At 44.8% G+C, this 18,541-nt stretch overlaps 1 protein-coding gene across 1 annotated transcript; it reads left to right on the top strand.

Moving 5' to 3' along the window:
* The first annotated feature begins 2,438 nt into the window (after window positions 1–2,438).
* RND1 (Rho family GTPase 1) lies at window positions 2,439–14,032 on the top strand. Its single transcript, XM_060764128.2, has 5 exons — window positions 2,439–2,638; window positions 4,024–4,111; window positions 6,151–6,260; window positions 11,755–11,889; window positions 12,961–14,032. The coding sequence occupies exons 1-5, from the start codon at window positions 2,519–2,521 to the stop codon at window positions 13,204–13,206; spliced, it is 699 nt and encodes a 232-aa protein (XP_060620111.1). The 5' UTR covers window positions 2,439–2,518; the 3' UTR covers window positions 13,207–14,032.
* Window positions 14,033–18,541: the final 4,509 nt, after the last annotated feature.

Below are 18,541 nucleotides of genomic sequence, written 5' to 3'. Positions count from 1 at the left end.
CGGCGCTGGCGCTCTGATTGGCCAAGGCGGGCAAGCCTCTCCTCCAACTATTAACTCCAGCCAATCAGCTCCAAGCTGCCTAGGGAAGCGAGAGCGGGAAATTCAAAGTTGACTGCCTCGTTTTTCTCTATAAAAATGTACTGCAATGTATTGAATGTATGTCCTTCCTGACGAATTATTGCGGTTTGACATCCATACCAGCTGGAACGCAATAAAACAACTCGGTGGCTTTTCTTCAACTTTGGTGATATTTATTTGGGAAAAAATCAGGGAAAATTCTTTTGGGCCTCTCTTTTTGCTCGCCAGAATACCGGACTCTCGTTGGAGTCACAGGTTTGCATTTTGGGCTACACAGTAGAATGAATATGGTTTAACACCATTCTAATTGTGCAATGTAATCGTTGGAATTGCTGTTTCTTTGGCCTTCTCTGTCAAAGAGCGCTGGTGCTTCAACAAACTACACTTCCCAAAAGCATTAAGCTCTATTAGTTCACATGGTGTCAAACTGCATTAATTCTATAGTGTAGATCAGGTATGGACAAACTTCGTCCTTCCAGGTGTTTTGGACTTCAACCGGCTGTTAGGAATTGTGGGAGTTGAAATCCAAAACACCTGGAGGGTCCAAGTTTGCCCATGCCTGGTGTAGATCCACCATTTGTTTCTGGGCCCTTCCACGCAGCAGCCCTATATCCCAGAATATCAAGGCATAAAATCCCACATTATCCGAGTGTGGACTCAGATAACTCAGTTCAAAGCAGATATTATGAGATTTTCTGCCTTGATACTCTGGGATATAGGGCTGCGTGGAAGGGCCCTCAGATATTACTTCTATTGTCACTTAAGGGAATTTAGAAGGATTTCAAAGAGGCTGCTCCCCTCCCTGGCCCTTTGAGTATCAGGAAATAGAGATAACATCATAATAGTCCTTGTTTTCCATCTGGAAATAGTCACTGAAGTTTCTTTGCTGGGAACAGCTGGTGTTGTGGACCAGGGGAATTATATGACATAAGACATTTACTCAGCTCTTTGATTTTTTCCCCCCACTAACACTAAAATTAGGTGACTGGGTCGCCCCAGAGGCTTAGCAAATAACTCAATTTAAAAAAAATTGCACTTGGGGCTTACATTTCACAAATCAGATTTGGGTGCTGAGCCCGTTGATCTTGTGAACATTTGTTATGTACCAAGTACACATCCAACACTCAGGCATCTGAGTCTACTTCACCACACTAGAGGAAAAAATCCACTTAAAATCTGGTTTCTGCCTCCTGCAGAATTCTGGGGGTTGTAGTTTAGTGAGGCTGTTAAACGCTCCTCCCTAAACTACAAGGCCCAGAATTCTGCAGGAGGCAGAAACCAGATGTAAAGTGGACTCATTCTCTAGTGTGATGAGTCACTCCCACAAAGGAAACTCACCTGGGTTTGTTTTGGAGAGAATCCACCTGGGCAGGACACAGTCCACTTCCTCTTGCATGGGATGCTGGGAAACAAACACTGCTTGGTCACCAAGTCAGCAGACTTAGTCACCAAGAAGTCCCCAACAAGAGCCATTTTCTAGGCTTTAGGTGCATCTGCACTGTAGACTTAATGAAGTTTCATACAGCTTTAAGCGTCAGGGCTCTGTACTGTGGAATCCTGGGGGTTGTAGTTTAGAGAGGCACCAGCACTCTTTGCCAGAGAGGGCTAAAGACCTTGCAAAACGACAGTTTGGTCCTTCAGGTGTTTTGGACTCCAACTCCCACAATTCCTGGCTTTGGGCCCCTTCCTTTCCCCCCCTCAGCCGCTTAACTTTGGTCCTTCAGGTGTTCTGGACTCCAACTCCCACAATTCCTGGCCTCAGGCCCCTTCCTTTCCCCCCTCAGATGCTTAACTTTGTTCCTTCGGGTGTTTTGGACTCCAACTCCCACAATTCCTGGCCTCAGGCCCCTTCCTTTCCCCCTCAGCTGCTTACCTTCGGTCCTTCGGGTGTTTTGGACTCCAACTCCCACAATTCCTGGCCTAAGCGGCTGAGGGGGGAAAGGAAAGGACCTGAGGCCAGGAATTGTGGGAGTTGGAGTCCAAAACACCTGGAGGGCCGAGGTTGCCCCATGCTTGGTGGAGATGCAACCTCAAGCCACAACCCTGAGTTTGCAAGGCAGTCAATGCCCAAGACAACTTGGCTGCAAACAAAAATAACAATGCGCCGGAGACAAGAGACAAGAATGCAGGAGTCCCTTGACGTCTCTTAGTGATTTACAGTTGAGTCGCGCCTTCAATAACAAACTTAACTTCAGCTCTTACAGCCAAAGCATCGGAATGTCTCTTTAAGCCGGGGAGGGGGGTTAAAGAACTCAACCTGGAGTTCTGCGCTTCTGATTGATCGCAAGGGATCCCGCCTTTGCTTCCCATTGGCTCCCTCTGCTCCCTATAAAGGCCGCGCAGAGGCACCCGCACTCATTTCTGCACTGAGCCGGCCGGCGCGTTAGGACTGTAAATTGCGGCTGGTTTTGGTGCATTGGGTTTAACACTGACGGCGGCCATGAGAGAGAGGCGGACTCCGCAGCCGGTGGTAGCCCGGTGTAAGCTGGTGTTGGTGGGGGAAGTCCACTGTGGCAAGACGGCCATGCTGCAAGTGCTAGCCAAGGACTGCTACCCTGAGGTAGGCTGGGTGGCAACAAGCCAGGGGTCTTGGGGTCCTGGGGTTTGGGGTTTGGGGAGGCCTGTCCTGAAACGAGGCCCTGTTAGTCCAAGAAATAAAAGAGGAAACCCATTGTAATCCATCGGATACAAATGCTGTGATTGCCCCTGTCCCATTGGCAAATAAGAATAATAATAGCTGGTCCTCTGTGTCTGATGGCTGCTTTAGGATGTACTCTGATGCCTTCTGATTCTCTCCTTAGATAGTTATGCAGATTTCCCTCTTTATCTGCAATTTTTTTGCAAAATATGGCTTGGAAATATGGGAAAAAAGCCTTGGTTTTGCTATTTTATATAAGATTTATATATTATTGTTATTAATTCTGTCTTATGTCTTGGAAATATGGGACAAATCCTTGGTTTTTTTTATTTTATATAGGATTTATATATTATTGTTAATACTATATTATTATGAATATGCTATTGTTTAGAATGGATCTTGAACGTTTGTGGGGCTTGACATCAATGAATGGGGGCTGGAACCAAACCCCAGTGGATACCAAAGGCCAACTTCATAGGTTGGGCACCACCTCCCTTTGAAGTCCAGCTTTTCCGCACAATACATTTTCCGTATACATTGAAAGTCCTGTTGTGCCCCTCTAGTGGGATCCTACCCGTATATGTGTGTGCGACGGGTGTGCTATTGTTACCCTTTTTAAAGTCAGCTTTCCTCTAAACCAGGGCATAAGAGTTGCCATCGTCCCAATCCAATGCGGTTCTGGGGTGCTCCAGATTGGAGGAAACAGAAAGTGGGACTCAGTTGTGCAAACCTCCCATCTTCCCTTGTACACACACACATACACATATATATCTATAGATAGATGGGTATTTCATGTCAGGAGTGACTTGAGAAACTGCAAATTGCTTCTGGTGTGAGAGAATTGTCAGTCTGCAGGGACGTTGCCCAGGGGATGCCCTGATGTTTTATCATTCTGTGGCAGGCTTCTCTCATATCTCCACAAGGGAAGCTGGAGCTGACAGGCGGGAGCTCACCCTGCTTCCCGTATTTGAACCGCTGACCTTTCGGTCAGCAGTCCTGGGTTTAACAAGTGATTGGGGATGGCATTTTTTCCCAATGTATGACGTAAAATTATAAAGTTATTCTGTTCTTTTACCACTGACGTACCATTACCAGGCAGAGTTGTGCTTGGAATGGCTCTTTCTCAGCCTGCTCTTGGCCATGCTGCCAGATTAATGATGTGTGTGTTTTGGGGGTGGCTGATGCAAACTCTGTTTTGGATTGCCTTGCCAGTGTGGGCCCCTAAAGAATATAGCACTCTGTCTTTTGGCTCTTCTTGTCTTTCTCCTGGATGACCCTTGTGTGCCTTCTGTCCCCTCTCACCCTAGACCTATGTGCCCACGGTGTTTGAGAACTACACGGCCTGCCTGGAGACGGAGGAGCAGCGGGTGGAGCTCAGCCTGTGGGACACCTCAGGTGAGCCCCTCTTTCCTCTCTAATGCTGCCAATGCTACTCCAGGGCCGGCTTCCACCCGGCTCCCTCTGCTGCAGTGAGACAACCTGAGCAGAGCAGTAGAGCTTGCGGGACCTCATTGGCTGGCACAGGGAGAGGGTGGGCACAGATACGATTAAAGGAGGGGAGAACGGCTGGATCTGATCTCCAGTATTTATTTTAATGTTGAGGTACTGCTTGGTCTTTTCATACAACAATAGAGTTGGAAGTACAGCTTTGAAGCCCAGGAGAGTATATTTCATAGGGTCCATTCTGCCCCTCCCACTCATGATAGATAGTTTTGAGGCACTTAGGAATAGAAAGGCAAGTATTTCCTTTGTGGGGGTTTTTTGGGTGTGTGTATATTTTGTGCATAGTGCTGCAGTCTGGAGATGGAGAAAAGAGGCATTGTTATGCAGAACCCGTGCCTTTCTTTTAATATGTGCACAGACCCCAGTCTTCAACATGCAGCCTTAATTTAAAAAGCGATTCAGTTCTGGGTTTTGGTGGAAAATAGGGCAGTGCTATGTTAGGACATGAGAGAGAGAGAGAGACAAAGAGAGATAAATAGGTTTCTTTCTTCTTGATGTTGATGTATCTATATTTATTGCACCGAATGTATTGTTACATTTTGAGTGCTTTGTAAGCTGCCCCAAGTCCCCTTTGGGAGATGATGGTGGGGTAGAAATAAAGTTTTATTATTATTACACCTGTACGGCTCTGTTCCTGAGCCAGATCCGTCACCTGCCTTTTTAAAACTAGGATGAGGGAGGCTATCCTCCCTTTCCCCCCTCCCTTTGCAAGCCAAAAATGCTGCAATGGTCCCTGCCAGCCTTCCCCAATTTCTTCCTGCATCTCCAGCAAATGTCTGGGGGCCGATGAAGGTGCTGTGCTCTGTTTCCCCTTGATCCGTTTTGACCCCATTCCTCTTCTGGAATGCAGCGAGCAGGAAGAGGATTTGCCCGTTTTGTGCCTGTGTGCCAATAGACGCACTCACACAGAGATTGAGAAGGGGCTCGGTGGACCATTACTAAAGGAATCTGTGGCGGGGAGAGGGGTGGTGGGATGGGATTAAGGGGGAGCTGCCCCATTCACAATGCAGGGCTCTTTCAAAGTATTGTGTGCAAGTGGAGGGGCACGAGGGGGTTGCCCTGGCAACTGAGGGTGGGCTACGGCCTCTCCTGTTGCTGCAGCAGCATCCCCTCTTTTGAAATGGGCCGGAGGTGGGGTCCCCGGCTACTTGGATCCCCTCGGTTGCCATGGTGATGGCCATGGTGCAGGGAGCCTGGGGTTGCTTGCTATTCTAGGCACGCAGCGTCTGGGCTGCAGAAGCATTTGGGATGCTGCTGTTCCTGATAGGAGATGTTTGGAGGGGGGGGGGTTGCATTGCTTTGTGATCCCATTCCTCTTTTTCCCCACCCCCTTTTCATCTATGCAGCAGCTCCCTTCCACTATCCTGTGCAGTCCTCGCCCCCTCCCCTTTTTCATGCATGCATAACCTCCCTTGCGGATATGCAGCCCATTTTTCTCGCCCCTCACCAGCAAAAGGAACGTTGCTAAGCAACCCCTGTGTCCTCCTTGTACGTTGCATCTTCCTCTCCTAAATCTCCACAAAATGGGACCTCCGGGCCCCCCCACCCCCATATTGATTGTATGGAATTGGGAGTGGGTGGGTTAGATGGCCTTAGTTATATAAACCACGGTGAAGCTGTCTCTCGAGAAGACTGGAAGATATTACAATGGGTGGGTGGGTGGGTGGGGGAGAGAGCACAAAGTCCTGCGCAATGGAACAGGGTCTGGGGAGACACTCCATCAACGGCTGGTCTCTTTTATCTTTTCTTCTGCAAGTGAGCAAAAAATGTCACAGCCGCTTTCTCGCACAAGCAGGGCACGCGCGCACACAGAGCATCATGACGTGTCTCATCCAAAAATAGGGCAGTGCTATGTTAGGCCATGAGAGAGATAAAGGTTTTTTTTTTATTTCTTCTTGATTTTTGTTGACCTGCCTCTCTGCTTTCCACAGGCTCCCCTTATTATGACAATGTGCGTCCCCTGTGCTACAGTGACTCAGATGCCGTCCTGCTCTGCTTTGATGTCAGCCGCCCTGAGACCATGGACAGTGCGCTGAAGAAGGTGAGCAGTGCGTACTTGCCCTACTTGTTCCTGCCCTGTCTCATAGGACATGAAGCTTTGCGCATGTCAACTCACTGGTCTCTGGCTTGGTAGGATGCTCCAAGGATCGCACTAGGCCTGCACAACCTGCAGCCCTCCAGTTGTTTTGTAATGCAGCCCCCAAAATTCCTGACAATTTTGAACAAGCTGGCTAAGGCTTCTGGACTCACCAGAATTTCTCAGACGCCATCGACATTGCCATATAATGCAGTTTCAGGATACAATTTAACTGCATTGAACTGGATTATATGAGGATATGCTGCCATATGCAGCATTGGGGACCCCTCCCCTCACACCAACAGCTGCTCTGGATCAGAGTGAAGAGAGAGGGGGCCAGGGGACAGTTCCATCTTATCTCCTGCGCTATGCTAATATAATATAATGTAATATAATATTGTATATACATATAATATGTATAATATTATAATGTAATGCAATATAATACTACTAATAATATTATATATATATATAACATGTAATATTACTAATAATATAGTAATATTTAATACTGATATTGCACTATGCTAATAATATAATATAATGTATGCATATATATCTTGTAATTCGCTCTGAGTCCTCTTCGGGGTGAGAAGGGTGGCATATAAATGTCATAAATAAATAATATAATGCAGTTTACTTCGGTTGAATTGCATTATATGTTAGTACAGATGGCGTCCCAGACTCCTGACCTTCAATGGTCTAACTAGGATAAGAATGAGATACAAAGCTAAAAAAGCTCTTTAGGACAGTGTGGGTGAGTCTCTGTTCTGCACATAATTTTGGATTTCCATCCACAGAAGCCTCAGCCAGCATGGCCATAACAAGGTAGTTTGGAAGTTACAATGCAAAGTACTAAGAAGGTCAAAGTTTTTCCCTCCTTGAACCATTTCCAAGAAAGAATGATTACTTGGTCTCTTACAGAATCATAAAACTGTAGAGTTGGAAGAGACCTCCAGGGCCATCCAGTCCAACCCTATTCTGCCATGCAGGAACACACAATTCAAGCATTTCCTGCCATTGGCTGTCCAGCCTCTGTTTAAAAGCCTCCAGAGAAGGAGATTCTACCACAACAGAATATGTTGTCTCAGAGTGTGGTAGAATCTCCTTCTCTGGAGGCTTTTAAACAGAGGCTGGACAGCCAATGGCAGGAAATGCTTGAATTGTGTGTTCCTGCATGGCAGAATAGAGTTGAGAGCGATATCATGTATTTATGTGCAGCTGAGTATAAAGATCAATAGGTACTGCTTCGGTGGGAAAGTAATAGCACTCCATGCAGGCCACATGACCTAGGAGGCATCTACGGATAACGCTGGCTCTTTGGCTTAAAAATAGAGATGAGCACCACCCCCCAGAGTTGGACACAACTGGACTTAATGTCATGGGAATCCTTTACAAGTATAATGATGTGGTTCGGTGCTTTAAAGCACTCCCTGTTAGATGGTGCCACTTTTATAAGGCACTGAACACTCATGAGGAGACTGACCTGTTCAGCAAACACACTTCTTTTTCTCCCTAGCCCTTCTTAGCCCCTGGAGAATGACTTAGATATTGATGGTATTATAACTGGAAAGGCGCATAATAGAACCAATGTCTCAGGAAGAATACCAAAAGCATCTTTTTGAAATGTAGACCTTTCGAGTTCCTGAAGTTGAATTGTTAGATCAGCCAACTCCTGCTCAGTTGCAGGTCTTGGAAAAGATGCTTTGAGGGATGATAGTTCTCAGAACCTTCCAATCGGCACTTCCACTGGCCATTTTGGCTGGAAGATTTTGAGAGCTATAGTCTCCAAAAACAGTAACTTCTACCTCTTGTTCTACTATAAATGCTGTGCCTGTTCAACAGAAATGAAGTCCAAAACACCTGGAGGGCCAAAGTTTGCCCATGTCTGTTTTAGATGGCTGTAAATTATCTGGAAATGGATAGTGTTTCTTCTTCTGCTCCTTTTTATTGTGTAGCTCTCCAGTAAATCCTCTTGTCAGTGAATATTCTGAAGGTTCCCAAAACTGCAGTGTTACTCAACCTCACATGATGGTTACGATGATTATAATGGGCTGTATCCAAACATGTTATGTCAGTGCAAAGCACAGTGTTTGCCTGTGGAACCAATTCTGTCAGCTATCATCTCTCCAGCTCCCCCTTGGAAATTAGTTCTGGATGCTTAGGGACTCTTCTGCCATAAATATTGGAGGCAGGCATAAGAGGCTGCAGCGTAGAAGAGAAAACATTCCATGGCACAAGTCTTCATGCTAATTTAGAGGCCATGTTGTAAATTGGGGTCAGCAGGTTTGGTGTTGGATTGTGGCACCCATCACCTCTAGCCAGTGGTGAGTTAGAGTCTACTAACATCGACCGTACGACATTAAAATGTTTCCAATCACTTTCCTTGTCATGGTGAGCCTTGTATTGAGAAAAGCTTATTTTTCTGGCCCCTTCAGGTCTTGAGCATTCCTGTCACTCTAATCTATGTTGAAAATAGTCTGCACTGGCCTTCCCTGAGACTGTAGATGGCATTGTAGAATCCCATTAACTGTGAGCCCTACAATGCGTACTTGGGGCTAGAATCAAATGAATGTTTTGGAATAGGGTAGACTGAACATTTTGGAAAGTGACTAGAGAAGATGATGGCTGAAAGCACTTGTGATAATTAAATTTTGTCCATGAAGTGACAGCTAATACTGAATTAGAGTTAGCTTTTCCCCATTGATAGTTTACATTAATATCCAGATCACTGCCTAGCCTGTTCAATGGAAAAGAGTAATAATAATAGTAATAATAATCTATATAAATAAAAATGTAATGTTCGTTTGTGGGATTAACATAACTCAAAAACCATTGGACAAATTGACACCAAATCTGGACACCATACACCTATCAGGCCAACAAGTGACCATCACTCATAAAAACACTGAAAAACACAGCAGAAGGGACTTTAAAATCCAAAAAATCAAAAAGACGCTACAGCGCATGTGCAAAAATGACTTACCCGGTGAAAAAAACCACAATAGCATATCCACACTCTCTTCCAAACTACAGCTCCCAGCATTCCCTAGACCATGCCCATTAGGAGAGGATGATGATCTAAATGCACTGCTTCCAAGATGCAAGCTTTCTTTTCCTTGGATTTCTTTGATAGCATCCCAATCCCTGCATATTTTCAGTTTCCTATTCCTGGACTGCAACTCCTAGCAATTCTCCAGATAGCTAGATTAGATAGATAGAGAGAGAGAGAGAGAGAGAGATCAGGAGGACTGCTGGGAGTTGCAGCCCAAGTATAGGTAGAGAAGGAAGAACTGGGAGAAAGGGGAAGGGAAAGAAAAGAGGGAAGGAAGGAGAGAAGGAAAGAAAAAAAGGGAAGGAAGGGGAGAAAGAGGGGAAGGTTGGCCACAGCAACGTGTGGCAGGTACAGCTAGTAATAATATTAAATCTTTATTTGTACCCTGCCAACATCTCCTCAACAGCACATAAAAATAAAAATCTCACTGATAAAATTATAAAAATTATAAAATTCTTAAAATGCAGTAGAACCAGTGGGTAAGTTGGCTATCTGTCATAACAATCAAAGTTTGGAGCAGTACTATCAATGATTCATCATGGTTACCATGGATTACTCAGGATCAAAGGCCTGTCTGAAGAGCCATATTTTTAGACTTACCTGGAAGGCCTGAAGAGAGGGGACTAATATAATTTAGAGAGGGTATTCCAGACCCGGGGAGCCGCCACCAAGAAGGCTCTCTCTCTCTCTCTCGTTCCTACGAAACGTACTTGAGATAGTGGTGGGACCAAGAGAAGGGCCTCCTCAGCAGATCTTAATGCCCGTGCCAGTTCGTAGACGGTTTGGCGGTCTCTTCTAAGTCCCCTCAAATATTCCCTTCCGAGTAGTGTTGCTAGGCTAATAATCCAACTGGTTTATTAATATGCTTTCCTTCAAACATCCATAGGGTACTAACTGAAATCTGTCTCTTGCCATTTAAACCCGATAATCAGCGCTAGCATTTCAACATCTGTGGGCACCTCCACCTACTCATGTCTGCAGTAGTACTTAATTCTGGTCATGTGCAATTTGGATTAAGATTAGCCCCTTTTGGGTAAGGAGGTTATAGAGATTTCTTCCAGATCTCTGGAATATCTGAAGCTTGAGTTTTCTTTTGAAACTTGTGATACATTGCTTTTTTAAAAAAACAAAAAAAAAAACAAACTCATACCTAATGTGTAGCACAGGGGTCCTCAAACTTTTTAAACCGGGGGCCAGTTTACTGTCCCTCAGACCGATGGAGGGCCGGACTATAGTTTTTTTTTTTTAAAAATCAATTATAAAATTCCTATGCACATTGCACATATCTTATTTTGCTGTGTGGAAGGACCCTTAGAGGGGGTTCTTTCTAGACCTCTTTAGGCAGTAATTCCAGGAGCAGAGAATGGGAAATCTTCCTATTTCTAGTCTGAACAAAATCTAAAATTATAACTGTAAATAAATAACAACACTCAAACATAGGGGAACTCCAGACAAGAAACAATCAGGGCCAGCTAATCACCTCTCAACAAAGGATTCTCCCTAAAAACTGTCAGGCTATGAAATGGCAATCAAGGTGGCCAATTGAAACATTCATACCTATCTCCAACAGACAAGAGTTCTTTCTCCCACCCTGGATCTTCCAAGATTTTCCTGGCTAAAGGTTTTCCTCTGACATGAAGTCCAGTCGTGTCTGACTCTGGGGTGTGGTGCTCATCTGGATTTCTAAGTCGAAGAGCCAGCGTTGTCCATAGACACCTCCAAGGTCATGTGGCCAGCATGACTGCATGGAGCACCAGGGCAGCCTCCCTTGGGCAGCGCGAGCCTGCCAAGGGAGGAACAGGCCCGCGCGGCTTACTTGCGAGTAAAGCACCTCGCGAGGTGCTTTACACACAAGTAGACCACGCGGAGCAGCCTCCCTTGGCTGGCTCAGGCTGTCCATCAGGCCCGATGGACAGGGTGAGCCTGCCAAGGGAGGAGCAGGCCCGCGCGGCTTACTTGCGAGTAAGGGAGGCTGCTCCGCGTGGTCTACTTGCGTGTAAAGCACCTCGCGAGTTGCTTTACGCGCGAGTAGACCATCCGGAGCAGCCTCCCTTGGCTGGCACGCGCTGTCCATCGGGCCTGACGGATAGCGTGAGCCAGCCAATGGAGGGGCACTGTGTGTGGGGGGGGGGCCTCCTCCTCCGCGGGCCGGATCAGGGCCCTTGGCGGGCCGGAAGTGGCCCGCGGGCCGTAGTTTGGGGACCCCTGGTGTAGCATGTTGGTGGTGATAGATAAATCTTCCCCCGTTTGTGTTTCAGCTTTTAAAATGAACCTCGCACGAGAGGATATGATGTATTATGTTGTTGTGTCTTTTCTGTTATCTACGATCAATACTTTTGAGCCTTGCAAGCTTGGGATGAGTTTTGTGCATGCAATATAAGTTCTCCCTCTCTTCCTTCCCAGTGGAAAACAGAAATCATGGACTACTGCCCTAGCACCCGTGTGCTGCTGATTGGTTGCAAGATAGACCTGCGGACAGATCTCAGCACCCTGATGGAACTGTCCCACCAAAAGCAAGTCCCTGTCTCTTATGAACAGGTAAGACCTTGTCAGGTGCTGCTCTTGATTTCTAACCTATAATGAAGACCTTTCTCCTAGTCTGGATTTCCTATGTGAAGAGCAAGTTTCTTCATTCTTGATGTGACCAACCCCCCCAAACTGCTTTTCTTTGGGTATTATTTATATTTGCAGTTATGAAAGTACAAGTCATTACATTCAAAGCAAATTTCAAACTCAAATTGTTTGAATTTTGTGGATTTGATTATTCGCAGACTTGATTAATATATTATCTCTGGGGGCTCCAGGGTGACTTTATGGTCAACTTCTATGTATTCTTTAATTTGTTGTGTTTCCAGGTTCTCAGACATCCTACTTCCCCTAGATCAAGTCAGAGGCTGCTATAGATTTTAGTTTTGAATATGTTTTATGGATTTTAACAGATTTGTTTTTAATATTAATGTTTAATTCTGTTTTATTTTTTGTATATTTTAAGTTGTATTGAAATGCTTTAGTGTAAGCTGCTTTGAGTCTCCTTGTTGAGAGAAAAAGTGGAGTATAAACAATAACAACAATCCAAGCAACCTCAAACTCCGGCCCTCCAGTTGTTAGGGCCTCCAGCTCCTAAAATTCCTGACCATTGAACAAGCTGGCAGTTTGAGGATGCCTGCCCTAACCCATGCAAAAATGGAAAGTCTATTGCATTACTATTCTTCAGTGAAAGAAGATGAATTGAGTAATATTGTGCGCACAGAATGTGTAAAAAACAAAATCTGTTCTCGGTCTAGTGAGTACAAACTCAACAAGCAAACCCACTACATACACAAAGACTTGATGAAAGCCGCATTAATGAAAAATACACTGTGCAGATGAATCATGCAAGGAGTTTTAGGTTCAATAGACATGCCTGCATCCATAGAAATCTATCCTCTTGTGCATTTATAGTCGTCGTGTGTGTGTGTGTGTGACCCAGGTTGTTGTGTAGGTATGGAACAAGTGGGCAAATGAGAGATCAGATTCTTTAGCAGGGACATTGTGGCCATCCTGTGCATGACAGCTGCTGGCACCATAGCATCTCACATGTTTCTTTTTTCTCTTGCTTTCTGTTTTCAGGGTTGTGCTGTTGCCAAGCAGCTTGGAGCCGAAACCTATCTGGAGTGTTCAGCCTTCACGTCAGAGAAGAGTGTTCACAGCATCTTCCGGACAGCAGCCTCCATCTGCCTCAGCAAGCCTGGGCCCCAGACCCCCAAGAGCCCAGCTCGAAGCTTCCCCAAGAGACTCCTCCGCTTGCCCAGCAGATCTGAGCTCATCTCCTCCACTTTCAAGAAGGAAAAAGCAAAAAGTTGCTCCGTTATGTGAAGTGGCCACCCGCTTCTGGGAGCAGGGGGTGGTGGCGGCAGCAACGACAAAGGAACCAGTGTGGACACTGGACCCTCCAGTTGACCCTTCTGGGGTTGGGATTGGGGGGAGGCAGCTTAGTTCCTATGGGCCAGACCCTAGAGGATCCAGAAGGGTCCAGTTTCCCCCACTCTCCCTAGCTTGGGCGGGCCTGTCATCCCTTCCGCATTGCAATGCTTCCCACCATGCAGCTGCGGTGTGTGCTTCCAGGCATAGCCCCGAGGGGGAGATCGGAGTCTGGCTGGACTGCAACCATGAAGGTTGGCCCAAGATCTGCCTTGTTCTGGAGGGCCTTTGGAGCTTGGCATAGCAACATCTTGGATGGTGGGGTCTGCTCTTCCTACTTGAAGGCTTCAAAAGAAACCGTGTCTCCCCCTCTCCCTTCTGATGCACAGTTAATAATAATAATAATCTCATGGGCCCTGGTCTGGTCATCTTCTCCATCTGCTGCTTGTCTTGTTGCCTGTTGGGGGCAGGCTGATTGTGGACTCCTCTCCCTTCTTCCGGCCACCTCCCACCCCCTCTGTGCCCAACACCCCCTGCCCTGCCCTCCCCTGCGCTGCCCCTTCTCCCTCTAGGATCCAGGTGTCTGGGCTCCCTCTCCTCCTTCCTCTGAGGTGGGAAGTGGGGGGTGCAAGGAGAGGGGAACGTGACTGTTTTATAGACATTGTCTCTTTGTGTGTGGGAAGGAAAGGAAATGGGGTGGGCGGGGAATCTGTTAAGTGTTCAGTGTTATTAAAAAGAGAACTTATTTATTAATGAAAATATAATGCAGATTAACAACTTAGTTTGTCGACTTTTCTTACTTGGTGGGACCTCTCTTGCAAAGAAACTGTGGGAGGAGGAGAATTGCCTTGTCAACTCCAAACATGGAAGAAACTGATTCTTCTCCTGTGTGTCACAACCAGATTTCATGCCTATATATCTGAGGCAGTGCTTCTTAACTTTTTCTTGGGTCTCTTTAAGTCTCTAATGATAGTTGTGGATCTTCACCTAGCAGAAAAAATGCAACAGCCTCACAATTTGTAACCCATAAAATATATATTTAGGCATATATCCAGTTCATGGATTTCCCCAGAGGTGTATGAACTACAAGCTGAGAAACATCCCTCAAGCAGTATTGGTGAAGGATGGATGTAGTGGACTGCAGTTCCAGAATCACAGACTGTTGGCCATGTTGACCAGGGTTTCTGGGAGCTTTAAATGCACCATGATCTGGGTTTAGGGGTCTTTGAGAAAAGCCAGAAGTATGTGCCTTTTGTTAATATGCAAGGGTATCGCTCCGAGCATACTTATTTTAGTTCATATTTTCAAATTTTGTATGGCGAACCTCCCAAACTCAAGTAGAAAAGAAAAACCCAGGCATAAAGTGATGTCTCAGAGTATCTTGAACTTTGTGTTAAGCAAACATTAGTTTGGTGCCACCTCAGGCATCTGAAATGTTTTACTTTGCTGTATGTATGTGCATGCATTGACTTTGAGTGAACAAGCAATCAAGTTCAGGGACCTTAAATTCTGGAAGGATTTCAATAACCATACTGGAGATCTCTTTCCAGGGAAAAAAAGCTTTTGCTACACTTCCTTCTGACATTTTATCTGCCTTTCTACTGCATCATAATAGGTAGATGAAGCCACAGCGTTAACATGAAAGAGGGTTTGTTCCCCGTCTGCATTTTCCAGGGGCAGCATTCTCCATGTGCACGGTGGGTCCTAGGTATCCCTTGGGGTTTTGCGCCCATGGATACCAAAATGCATGTTCAAGTTCTATTATATATAGTGGGGTAATAAAATGGTGTTCGTTATATAAAATCGAGTTTTGTTTTGGAGATGTCACTAGATACATTCTTTTTGAACCTTTGGATTTCAGGGAACTTCCCACATTGATGTATCTGCCATGGCAACATTCTCCTTGCAGTACATTTTGGACCATGAGTTTAGAATGAATGGTCAAATGACCAAATTTTTTGGCCTTGCTGCTGAACTAATATGTGTAGAATAAATTTCAAAGATCGTATTATTTAGAGTATCCTGTCTGCCACTGAATCTTTTCATTTGACATTGCTATAGTTGTATAACTATCTAGCTAGGAGCCCCCGGTGGCGCAATGGATGAAACCCTTTTGCCGGCAGGACTAAAGACCGACAAGTCGGAGGTTCCAATCTGGGGAGAGTGTGGATGAGCTCCCTCTGCTAGCTCCAGCTCCCCATGCGGAGACATGAGAGAAGCCTTCCACAAGGATGGTAAAACATCCGGGTGTCCCCTGTGCAATGTCCTTGCAGATGGCCAATTCTCGCATACCAGAAGCGACTTGCAGTTTCTCAAGTTGCTCCTGACACGGAAAAAAAACCTGTCTAGCTTTGCTGCTTGACCAAAGAACAACAGGACAAATTTCAAAATAGCCAGTAGATAGCAACTTCTAATAACTGGGTCAGAGAGTAAGGAATGCAACTAGATCAGGGGATGTACAAAATGCAATCTTCCAAAAGTTGAAGGACATTAACTCCCATCAGTGCTGACCATATGTTCGCTAGGGCTGATGCAAGTTTGAATCAAATGATACTAGGAACAGCACACATTTCTTATCGTTTAATAGATACTCTAGTACCTTGACAGACAGACATATTATCTAGTTCAGCTAAGTTTGAAATTGTACTATCCACCAAATGTTCCAAAGCTGAGCAGAATTTCTCACTATTGAGTATGCTGACAAGGGCTAATAAAAGCTAAACACACATTTCTTGTCTTGTAATAAAGTGCAAACAAATCAAAAGTCCCTCAGTTACTCAGACCACATCATCATAGTTCATGGCCAGCTTTCATGCATGAACTGGGTGCTGGAGGGAAGATTGTGAGTTTGCAGAGTTCTTGTAAATAAAGTGCTTCATTTGATGAAATCATTATTTGGCTAAATTGTGCATATTGTGTTTTTAGAGCTATGTTTCAGCCCTAAAGTTGGATGTCACTGCTGAGATAGTTAAGATAGTTGATATTCTATAAATGGACTCTGTTTTAGAGAGATGTTTGGTACAATAAAACTTACGGAGATGGGATGGGGAGTAGGAGAAAAGGTAGCAACAGGAAGTGACGTTTGGTCTCACTCCACCTCTGTTGACACAAGGCTGTGGTCAACTTCTAGATTTGTTGGCTGTTTGACCTACAGTATGTTGCAGTCAGACATGAATGTCAGCTAAATTGGACTTTATCCCCTGAGCAAACAGGCACCTGCTGTCACATCCGGACTCCTAATTCTCACATGTATGCTGAAGCCTGGGTTTAACAACATCATGGAGAGAGATCACAATAATGTGGCATCCATGGGTGTTCCCTTTTAATGACTTAAGGCCTGCGGGGTATTTGCTATTGCTAGTTGAGTTAGGTCTATTTATTAATTACAGGGCAATGGATGTGTCTCTCCTCACAACCTTCCCATAATACCCATGATGTTGATGAGGCTAAGAGAGAATGGCCATAAATAGCTTGGTTAAATGGGGAGCAGTGGATGAGAACATCTCTATGCTGAAGTGCCTACGATATGACTACAAGGTGATGTGCACAACCCTCTCCTTTTCTGATGGAGCACTGACACACAGTTACAGTGCTTGAGGTAGGAACCCATTCAATTTCTCTTGCTTCAAACATTTGGTAGTGAGCACAGGAGATAGGATTACTATCTCAAGATGCCAGGAATACCTTGAAATAGGTGCTTATTCAGTACTTGGGAAATACTGCTTCCATTCTTTACTTGGGGAAGGGGCCTCAAAGGATCCGACAGAAGACCCCACAGACAAAATGTGCCTGTAAACCAGAGTTTACCTAACTTGAATTTTGAAGGTATTTTATTTACTTGCTTACTTTATTTTTATCCCGCCTTTCTCCCGACATAGGAATTAAGCAAACATTATGTAAATGCAACACAAATTAAAAAGAGTGAATGCATCCATATAAATAAAAATGTAGTGTTCGTTTTTGGGATTAACATAACAAAAACCACTGGGCGAATTGACACCAAATTTGGACACAATACACCTATCAGGCCAACGAGTGACCATCACTCATAAAAACACTGAAAAATACAGCAGAAGTGACTTAAAAAGTTACAATTAAAAATGATACAGCCCTCCAAAATCTCACTCACTGCATTCTTCAGCAAGAGAGAACAATATAAAAGGCTGGTGGTTCTTACTTATTACTCTTCCAAGGAGTTTAGATAGAAGACAGGGTTGTTTGAGAGCATCCGAAAACCACCATTCTCTGTATTCCACCTCATGCACTTTACATGCTGATAAATGTCAATATGGATGCTGTACTTGCAACAATTTAGTTAATGCAGGGAAATAAGTCTTTGACTCTTGATGCTGGGCAGACTATTTTTCATAAGCATAAAAGTACTACAGATTTTCTTCCTAGCAGAATTGCTCCCCCTCCAAATAATTTCAGTTAGTTGCCTCTTTTTGCACTTTCGTTAGCTCTGCAATCAACATTGTGAGGTATGGTGATCACAACCATATCCAGCACTGGGATTTCACAAGAGAGGCAAAATAGTCTGGCCTTGTAGGAGGCAAATACTTATGTGCATTTTGCACATAAATAGCAGCAGCAACAACAACAACAACAACAATGAAGTGGGAAAAGCTGCCCATCACTATTGTGCTTAATTTAAAAAGAGGATGTTTCTCAGAAAGAGTGGGGTTTGGGCAAAAAAATGGTGGAAAAGTGAGTCAAATCTCTCCAAAATACCAAATGCAGAAAGATAATTCTTTATTTCAAGTGGTGAGGAAATGGAGCACAAACTTAGGCTGAAGAATTGTACATTTGACAGGCTAAGAAAACATTTTTTAACTGGAGTACAATGAAGTATAAGAGCAACATATCTCCCATAATGTAGATCTAATCCTGTCCTAATCAAGTCACACCCCAAACCAGGAGAGCAAAAGGCCAGATTTCCCTTGGGAGGTTCATCTCATGCTTAAGAAAACCAAGTTCATACACAATCAATAATGGATTCCTAGAGGAAGAGGTCTATCATAGTAAACCTGGTTGCTTCTAGACCTTGTGATCTGGTTGGTTTTGTGACATCCCATATGTACTTAAACCGGCATATCTATACTGTGGAATTATTGTAGCCTGACACCACTTTAACTGCCATGGCTCAAAGCTATGGGATCCTGGAAGTCGAACATTGGTGAGCAGACCTGTAGTCAAGGGGCGGGAGGGGTCCAACCTCCCCCCCTCCCCAAAAAACCTGGTTTGCTTATGAATTTTAACTGGTTAACCAAATCCCCATGCTAAGTTATGA

The sequence above is a fragment of the Anolis sagrei genome, chromosome 2, assembly GCF_037176765.1.
Source record: "Anolis sagrei isolate rAnoSag1 chromosome 2, rAnoSag1.mat, whole genome shotgun sequence".
Taxonomy (NCBI): Eukaryota; Metazoa; Chordata; class Lepidosauria; order Squamata; family Dactyloidae; genus Anolis; species Anolis sagrei.
The sequence above is the reverse complement of the archived record's forward strand: the minus strand, read 5'-3'. Positions and strand labels throughout refer to the sequence as shown.

Bases quoted from the DNA above. Each gene is read 5' to 3' on its own strand.
- RND1 (XM_060764128.2), top strand. From the start codon at position 2,519: ATGAGAGAGAGGCGGACTCCGCAGCCGGTGGTAGCCCGGTGTAAGCTG. The intron at 4,112-6,150 runs GTGAGCCCCTCT...TGCTTTCCACAG, and splicing joins CAGCCTGTGGGACACCTCAG to GCTCCCCTTATTATGACAAT. The intron at 11,890-12,960 runs GTAAGACCTTGT...TTCTGTTTTCAG, and splicing joins TCCCTGTCTCTTATGAACAG to GGTTGTGCTGTTGCCAAGCA.